This window comes from Patella vulgata, chromosome 6 (assembly GCF_932274485.2).
Source record: "Patella vulgata chromosome 6, xgPatVulg1.2, whole genome shotgun sequence".
Taxonomy (NCBI): Eukaryota; Metazoa; Mollusca; class Gastropoda; family Patellidae; genus Patella; species Patella vulgata.
The window spans coordinates 5083571-5093727 of NC_065884.2; the positions used below are offsets into that span (position 1 = coordinate 5083571).

At 37.6% G+C, this 10157-nt stretch overlaps 1 protein-coding gene across 1 annotated transcript; it reads right to left on the minus strand.

Moving 5' to 3' along the window:
• Positions 1–469: 469 nt before the first annotated feature.
• Positions 470–9748, minus strand: LOC126824674 (peroxisomal acyl-coenzyme A oxidase 3; the record flags this gene model as incomplete). The annotated part of the gene is made up of 10 exons (XM_056101676.1): positions 9264–9748; positions 8504–8737; positions 7470–7544; positions 6335–6424; positions 5416–5648; positions 4456–4552; positions 3210–3389; positions 2068–2190; positions 1098–1218; positions 470–504 (listed from the first exon to the last, which is right to left on the minus strand). Coding segments are annotated over exons 1-10 (1407 nt in total), but the record flags the coding sequence as incomplete, so codon positions are not given.
• Between the last annotated feature and the right edge of the window lie 409 nt (positions 9749–10157).

Sequence of the window (10157 nt, forward strand, 5' to 3'; positions counted from 1 at the left end):
CGCTGAATAGGAGTGGCTGCTCATACAGATTCTATTGTAGATAAAAAGATGTAAATACCTTTATTGTTTCTAACAGTTTCAGCCATACCCAATAAATAATTACTAGTCTGTTGTAAAATAACATTATTATCTCCTTCATACGTACAATTTGGGTCATTATCATTACGGATATCACCAATACGATTTACTGTAAATATAAATAGAGTAATTATCATTACAGATATTGCCAATAAATAGGATTATTATCATTACATACATCACCAATACGAATCATTATCCTTACATATATCACAAATATAAATATTGGCCGAGAAAGTTCATCCTGATTTTCCGACGTGGTTTCCCCTTGTCAGTGGTGCAGAACGGAGGGCCTGACAAGGACAGCTGTCTAGTCCTTCGGATGAGACGAAAAAACCGAGGTCTCATGTATACATTAGAATGCACGTAAAAGATCCCTTGGCAGTTGGAATTCATTATCATTACGGATATCACCAATACGATTTACTGTAAATATAAATAGAGTAATTATCATTACAGATATTGCCAATAAATAGGATTATTATCATTACATACATCACCAATACGAATCATTATCATTACATATATCACCAATATAAATATTGGCCGAGAAAGTTCATCCTGATTTTCCGACGTGGTTTCCCCTTGTCAGTGGTGCAGAACGGAGGGCCTGACAAGGACAGCTGTCTAGTCCTTCGGATGAGACGAAAAAACCGAGGTCCCATGTATACATTAGAATGCACGTAAAAGATCCCTTGGCAGTTGGAATTCGATATAAGAGTAGGCGATAGTGCCGCTGCCCGGGCAAAATTTCCCTCATAGCACACTGTATGGCGTATGCCCGTCTTCATTAGCCCAGTATAGGAGCAGAACAGTAGGACGTTAAACCCCATTTCATTTCATTTCCAATATAAATAGGATCATTATCATTACATACATCACCAATATAAATAGGATCACTATCATTACATACATCATTACATATATCACCTACACACTTTACTGTATATATATATAAGATTATTATCATTACATATATCACCAATACCATTTAGTGTTAATATAAATAGAATCATTACCTTTAAAATAACCATGACCTCCACAAGCTTCTCGACATTCCTGTATAGCATCTCGTGCTATCCAACTAGCTAGAGGTTTACTGGCACATGATAAAGCATGTAATTCACGACCTAGTTCACTCTAAAATAACATAAAACTCAAAATTAAAATAATAATAACATCTACAAAAACATTGGAACTTTCCAACAATAGATAGAAATAACACATCACTGCAAGTTGAAATAGCCTTCGAGAGTGCTGTGGTACTTTCCAAAAATAGATAGAAATAACACATCACTGTAAGTTGAAATAGTCTTTGAAATTATTAGATTATGTTTTATGCTGGAAAAGCTTTTTATTCAGAAAGTAAAATGATGGAATTTATTCATGTAAATTAAAATATTGATATTTATTTTCTTTATGTACTTGTTTTCACGTCATTGTTCAAATAAAAGGGTTTGAACACAACATCATTTTATTATTTGATTCAGTTGTGAAGGGCTTTATGGAACACCTGATACCAATTTTAGGCCACTTTTATTGCTGGGTTTATATTTAAAGATCGGGATTGTAATAATAATATAGTTTTTTGAAGTGGTCTGATTCCTATATGGTTTTTTGAAGTGGTCTGAATCCTATATAATTTTTTTTTTTAAATGGTCTGAATCCTATATTATCAACGCCATGGGGCCAACTAGATTTGTCTCCTTCCTCTACCGGAAGATCTCTACCGCACACTTGATTTTAACACCTCCGCCCCCCCCCCCACTGAAGACATTCCGTCTCTTCCAAGCTAGACCTAGAAGAGACAGAAGACAAAATTGCGAACAACTGTAGATAACATTGACGTATATCGTAGATAAACTAATCATATCAGCCATATTTTTTTCTGCTGTTCACTCGATTCGCATGTCTGGAAGAGTTTTCCGAAAGAGCGTCTACTGCTTCTAGAAGTGGCAAATCGAGTCAGCCTCTGTCACTCTAACTAACCTGTCGTTCACTTTTATCCCCAGCCATTAGTCCGATACGTAACGTAACATAATCCATGAAGAAAGAATTAGAGAAATGTTCCAGGGCATACGCAGCAGCCAGGTACGGTATCAGACGCCATTGCTATGAAATAAAAATTAATATCATTTAATTACATTATAGTTCCATTGGGTCTATTCCTTGAAAACTCAAATTATGATATTTCTGAAATGCTGAGCGACATGTTGGTCTTAGGCTGTTTGTGTATGGAAATTATGTAATTTCAAGTTTTCACAGGGGGCTCTGTCCTCTGGTACTTAAGTTTATGCCTTAAGTGTTGGTTCAAACTTCTGTAGTACTTAAACATGCGTGTGTGAGATAACTCACAATTTTAACCAAACACTCATCATAACAATATTTAGAATATAATTCAAGCTCTATTACTAAATGCAATCTTTCTGTATTTCAGGCCCCAGGTTGGTCTTTATCCAATTTCACATGAAAACTGTGATTATTAGAAAGTTTGAAAGTTTATCGACCAAAATAAAAATCTCTAAATTCAAGATTTTTATGTCAAATATTTCACTTGAAGTTGATATTCTAAAGGGGAGCCACGGTGGCTAGGTGGTTAAGACGCTGGCTCATTAGCCTGGAGGTCGGGTGTTCGATCCCTGCATTGGCCGAGAGGGTTCATCTGGATTTTTTCGGACGTGGGTTCCTCTTGTCAGTGGTGCTGAACGGAGGACCTGACAAGGACAGCTGTGTAATCCTTCGGATGATACGAAAAACCGAGGTCCCATGTATACATTGGAATGCACGTAAAAGATCCCTTGGCAGTTGGAATTCGATATAAGAGTAGGCGATAGTGCCGCTGCCCGGGCAAAATTTCCCTCATAGCACACTGTATGGCGTATGCTCGTCTTCATTAGCCCAGTATAGGAGCAGAACAGTAGGACGTTAAACCCCATTTCATTTCATTTCTGATATTCTAAAACTGGAATTTCTTACTAAATGCAATTGGAACTATTTAAATATCAATTTATCTTCAATCTACAGGTATTTAACTCTCCAGGTAACCCTTTATCCAATTTCATTTGAAAAAGGTGATATATTAGAAAGTTTTCTGCCAAACAGAAAGAACTCTAAATTGTCAAATATTTCACCTGAAGTTGATATTCTAAAACTGGAATTTCTTCTTCTGTTGGTCCGAATTGTCGTCTGACAGCTGAGTAACGCATGGCGATAGTTATAACCATTTTCAGGTTACATACAGCCATACCAGTTATACCTACACGTCCACCAGATAACGCACCCAGGGCAGCTCCAAATCGTTTACTTGGATCCTAAAATAAAATACACTGAGACATACAAGCTTGTAACATCCTGTATGTGGCCTACAGTTATTGTGAGTCGTGTCACAAAGATAAATTGCCTGGGCGACCTTCGGTTGAACGGATTTTCGTACTATAGTCGAACCATCTGCATGCGAATGACATTTAGTTCAACCAGTGGTCGGACCAGCTGTACAATGCGATAAAGCACGGTCGGAATAGTTCAAAGATGGCTGACAAAACTGACACTTGATAAGATTTTCTGAAAAATATAATAAAATTGCTGATTGCCGTTGCGTTATTTACACCTTGGTCGGTATTATAGGGCCCATGTTAACGCCTGAAAGTTAGTGAATGGGCGTTGTAGTATAGATGTTAAATATGATTTTTTTTTCGCCTTTTTTGATGAATTTGACAGATTAGGATCTTCTTATTCGAATATATATAGGCACACAACAAATGACTGTACGTGGAAATTATTTGGTTGGGTGACATAATTCCAATGAAAAATATTCTGATATTGACTAATCCTATTTGTAACCTATTTTAAGCTTGCTTTCACATCGCAGTATGGAAAATTAACCAGTTTTTAAAAATACATGAGTAAATAGGAGAAAATATAGCAGGCGGAACAACTGACATTTTCGCCACCATATTGAATAGTCAATGGCTAGGGCCATTTGCGTTTGGGTGCTGGTTCAGACTGTAGTCGCGACCATAGTCTACATCCAAAGGTCGCCCAGGCAACAAAACATATGTCCACAGTAGCTAATTAAGTAGCCTCCAGCTACTGTGAGTCATTTCACAAAGATAGGTTGCAAGGTCTCGAAACATATGAGAGAGAGAAATGGAATTTAACAGCCACTCAACACAAACTTGGGTTTTTTGGAACTAATTTTGTTTCAATAATTCGCTTGCACTCAGGTGTCTTTTGTCTGTGGGAGGAAATGGGAGCATTTAAAGACACTAAAAACCCAATAAAGATGCATTATGTAATAGTTATATCTGGTCTACAGGTAAAGTCAGTCATTTATAAAAACTGCAATTGGTGCAGAAATCATATAATTAATAATTTTACCTTATAAGGGGTGACATATTTTCCTTCATCTGAAACATCACCAAATTTATCAAGTAAACATTCTTTTGGTATTCGATATCCATTAAACGCTAAAAACCTGAATATTAAAACACATTTACACATATAGTGAGTATATCTTGCATTCTAAGAAATTTAGGGACAAGGTAGTGAAGATTGGGAAGGCAGCTAGGGGAGATCCTGAGCCCTGAGGAGCCACAGTGGCTTATCAGCCTTTAGGCCCCACCACTGACAAGTGAAGTTATTTTTTGTGGTCAACGCCTATATTTGAACCAGGGATGTTAAACTTTAGAGGCTTATTTCTCAAATACCCGGAGCCGTGTCAGCTCAGTGAGTAAGAGATTGGTTTGCTGGAGTGGAGGTCCCATGTTTCGATCTCGGTGTGTGTAGAGAAAGTTCATCAGGATTTTCCGACGTGGTTCCCTCTTGTGGTTTGTCAGTGGAGTAAGATGGAGGGCCTGATAAGGGACAATGTATAGTCATTCTGATGGTACGAGAAACCAAAGTCCTGTGTACACATTGGCATGCATGTAAAATTGGAATTCGAAATAAGAATAGACTGTAGTGCCGCTGTACGGGCACAATTTTCCTCATCGCCGACTGTATGACATATGCCCGTATTCATTAGCCCAGTCGGAGCAGAACAGTAGGACGTTAAATTCTATTTCATTTCTCAAACACCCCAAGATGAGATTTGGAGGAGAACTGGTAAAGATTCAGAAAAAATGAGAAAAAGATGTATAATAAATTAAATAGAAATCTGAGAGAGACGCAATTGGAAGAGATAAGATTGAGATTTGTACAACCAAGATTTAAAGGAGATGAAATAAAAATTTGTTGATATGAGTAGAAACTGAGGTAGAGATGTTTTGAATGAACTATGGATTGGACTTGAAAGAGACAGAAAGATTAAATGATGTTGAAATATAAACTAATATTTACCCATTATCTATGCCTTGTAAACCAATTTTTTCACCCATATCACCAACAAGTACACCAGGGTAGGCGTTTAATGTTCTTGGATCCCGTACAGGTACACTAAAAGGATGTAATCCCTGACACCAGCCATCTGGGGTATATAACTGAGCATACACTATAGCATGAGTTGCTGTTTTACCTAAATTACCCACCCAGATCTTGGTGGCTTCGAAATCTGGTGTACTTAAAACAAATTCCTGAAATTATACAAACCAATCATTGTACAATTTCTCTCGAACAAATCAACACATTCATTAAACATACATTATGCAAGAGCCAATTGCAGGACTTTCTTTAGGCCTGAAATGTTATCTAAATTATTAATTAGACATTAATTAACTTATCCAGACCATAATAAACTCTTGATGGCATCGCTAGCCTGCAATATTTAGCAGATTATGATCCCATTTGCTGCTCGACTTCCATTAATAATTTAATCATGAAATGGATGATCGGGACTATGTTCTTTATTGTACAGACTTTAGTAATGATGATCGAGGCTAGGCCGAAATTTCAATCGCTTAATTCTCGGTTCATAATGGATCATTTTTAATGAAATGTTCAGCAAATTGCCTTTACAGTATCTAGTCTTTAACTATTATAGTCAGAACTGCCAGCTCTTTATCTTATCTTCTATAATGTATCACTCCCAGTTTAAAAAAAAAAATTCTCAAACTCATGCATCGACAAGAATGGTCTTTATTCGTTGTTGGAGGATAGAAAGTTGGTTTAATCTGACTATTTGAAGAAAAGAATTATAACTTAAACAAACTTGTGCATTGACAAAAAATGTAAATGACCCAAGGATAATTACTCCCATGTCAAAAGTAGGTCATAAATACAAACTTGTGCATTTTCCCGATGTTTTTTGATTATTACTTACCTTTGTTTTAGGGTCAAATGTAGCCATTGTTCTCATTGCCTTTGTATTACTACCATGACTTAATTCTGTCAGGGCAAAACAACCAAAATTCTACCAAAAAAAACCAAGAACAAATCATTATAATGATGTGTGAACAGTTCTGATTTTCTAAACCTGCTGGGGATCCACGGTTGGATGGCCGAATGGCTCAGTGAGTATAGTGTTGGTTCCACTTGGCAAACCTCGGCAGATTCTGGTACCCTACATCTAGCCTCATCTGTGTGACGGTAAGTGATATGTACCTACGCCTATACAATTGCGATGCGACACCAGTTTACTTATTAGGAAAACTTGACGCTTTTAGAAAGAAGTTTTCACAATTGCGTCGTTCGAAGAGTGTGTAGAATTTTCAGTGCAAACTTATCATTGTCTAAAGAAAATCGGATAAACTTGAGAGATAAACAGCTTCAGACTTTGAAATCTTTGTATGATAAAACATTGTTCAAAGGCGTCGTCATGGGCAAAGCCGTTGGTAATCCGGGAACTTGAAAGTAGTTTCAATGGCAGACTTTGTCATACAGCCGAGGCTAGTTGTAGGGTACTGAAATCTGCTGAGGTTTGCCAAGTGGTCCAGTCTGGTTTCTCCTTGCTGCATAATCGAAGGGTCTAGCAATGATGTGTCAACAGTTCTGATTTTCTAAACCTTCTGGGGATCTACAGTGGCCCTGTGTGTATGGTATTGGTTCAATAAGCAGGTCCAGCCCAGATTCTTCTTCTCAATAGTGCATAATCGAAGGGTCTAGCAATTAAAAGTGACAAGTTGTTAAGATGGAACAACCAAAACCCTGGGTCCTGAGTCTTTCATTGGCAACACATTAAAGATTTGCTTAGAGTTGGAAATAAGCATAGGACATAGCTCTGCTGTCATGGCAAAACTTCTGTCAATGCCATTCCAATACACCATTAACGTCCCTAACAATATCTTTCATTTGTTGCAGCATTTGAACAGAAGCTTCTAAAAGGGTTTTAAATGTAAAAGTAACAGTCATTTATAGAATATAGAAAAAGGTGAACCAGCTCAGGTAAACAAGGTGAACCAGCACAGGTAAACAAGTTGAACTAGCTCAAGTAAATGTGACTATGTTAAGAGACAAACCTGGAAATTTTTATTATCCTCTACCAAATGATGATGTCGTTTAGATCCCATGTTACTTACAGTTCCTCCAAACATCTGTATAATTAAACAAAATACAACAAAAATATTAAAATAGATTAACAAGACAAGATGAGATAAGACAAAATATTTATCCACACCTGAACAATGGTAGTCCCTAATTCTTTTCTTCAAAGAGTCAAAGCAAATCAGGGGGTTGGATGGCCGAATGGTTAGCACATGCGTGCTGTATTATAAGGCCTGTCATTGAGTCAACTGGCGTGGTTTCGAATCCCTGGTTGTACGTGACAAGGAGTAGGGTCGCCTGTCCAACCTTGTGGGTTTTCTTCCAGTCCTCCGGTTTCCTCCCACTGCTAAAGATCCCCGCGCGCATGCGAATTATTGAAATTAAAATTAAACCATGTTAGTCCGGAAATGACCTAGTTTGTGTCGAGTGAACGATATAGCCCATTTCTCTCTCTCTCTCTCTCTGTCAAAGCAAATCAGCTTTCTATCCTCTAACAATGAACAAAGATCAACTGATAATGGGTGTCACAGTGGCCCACAAATTATGGTGCTAGCTCACTAACCAGAGAGAGAGAGAGAGAGAGAAATGGGGTTTAACTTCCACTCGACACAAACTAGGGCATTCCGGGACTAACATATGGTTTAATTCTATTTCAATAATTCGCTTGTGCGTAGGGGTCTCACTAACCAGAAGGTTGTAGGTTCAATCCCGGTCTTGGCTGATAAAATGTCTTTGGTCTTTGGATTTTCCTGCATGGTTTCCCCTTGTCAGTGCTGCAAGACGTATATCCTGGTAAAGGCCACAGTACAAGCCCAAAAATGGAGGCCCTGTGTACACATTTTCATGCAGATAAAAGAACCATTCTCGGAAGAAAATTCGCAAAAGAGTAGGCAAAAATGCCAACATCCAGGCACAATTGACCTCATAGCACAATGCTAGGCGTATGGCCATCTTTGTTAGCTCAGTTGGTGCACAAAGATAGGACATTAATTAATTTAACCCCACGTACCTCAAAGTTTAACATATTTTTAGCAGCCATACTCCAATCAAACATACCAAGACAGTTAAAGTAGATTTTATGTTTTAACGGGTTGGAGAAAAGTTCATCATCATCCAGAAAATTATATTCAGCCAGTCGTTTACATCGTATAAAAGCAATTTCTCTGACTTTCTCCAGATTCGGTGTCTCAACTTCTCCTTTTGAAAATAATGGATCATTCTCTAGAGTCTTCCAAACCTTGGTCTGCAAAATAATACAAATAATGGCTCAAACTTTGTTCTGTAAAATAATAAATATATCGTGTACATAATATGTTAAAATTTAATTATGATATTGTTTTAAGTGTGGACAATTGTTACACTAAATATCTCCTGAAAATTTCAAATAAAATGAAAATGGGGTTTAACACCCTACTTTTCTGCTCCGACTGGGTTAATGAAGACGGGCTTATGCCATACAGTATGCCATGGGGTAAATTTGTCCGGACATCCACACTGCGGCTTACTCTTATATCGAATTCCAACTGCCAAGGGATTTTTACATGCACTCCAATGTGTACGTCAGATTTCCATCCCATCCGAATGAATAGACAGCTATATTTGTCACCACTGACAAGGTGAAACCATGCCAGAAAATCTTTGTGAACCCACGACCTCAAGGCTAACGAGCCAGCATCTTACCCTGTTAGCCACCGTGGCTCACTGACAAACTAAGGAAGTAGTACGTAGTACATGTAATGTAAGTGGTCGAAAGTGCAAGCTCCTATTACCTTGTATGTGACAATATCTTCTCCGTCCATAAATAACATCATCTGTTTCCAGTTGAAAGATGCACAAGATCTGTAACGATCTAAAGGACCTGGAGAGAAATCTTTTAACATTGGTAGAGAATAAACATCTCTTTCTACCTCTAGTGGCTCTACTTCACCCATATCTACTGTTCCTCTCGTTTCACTGCTCACTGTATTTTTTGTGAGCTTAGCTGTCATATTTTTCTGAAATTGTATGGTATTCTGTATCTATAACAGCTATATGTACGTGTTATTAGTCTATAATAACTTGAGCAAAGGTCGTTCTATGGTAACAAGTTGATTAAAACTAGAACTAAAGAACTCGGTAACTTTGGATTAGATAACAATATTATCGGTTCTACTTTGGCTTTCTTCTACTCGAATATCCAGTTCTGAATGCATGACCACTTGGACCAATGACTACTCGGACCAATACCGAAGCCTGGTAAAAATATTCTACTCAAGGGAAATAACTCCAAAGCAAAACAGGAAGTGACTGGAAATAAATCGGTCAATAGGTCGCATGACGTCACGCACTAGGTCAATAATTACGCTGCGTGACGTTAGGTTTTATACATAGATTACGACGGCAAAAAAATAGAGACGTCTTAAACACGATTACGTTATTTGTGCAATATATAAATAAATGTGACGTCGTCGCAAAAGCAAGTTCTTGCATAATATGTCGATATTCCTATGCGACGGCCTATTTTGTCGTTTGGTTGTTTTCGTCCACATCGTTATACGACTTATTTATATGAAAAAAAATCATGTTTGCTTGACTTTTAAATGGCCTGTTAACTTTGAATATCGGATATCAATACCTGTGCGCCAAGCTGTTGGTTTGTTTACATGTTATGGTTCATGACACGT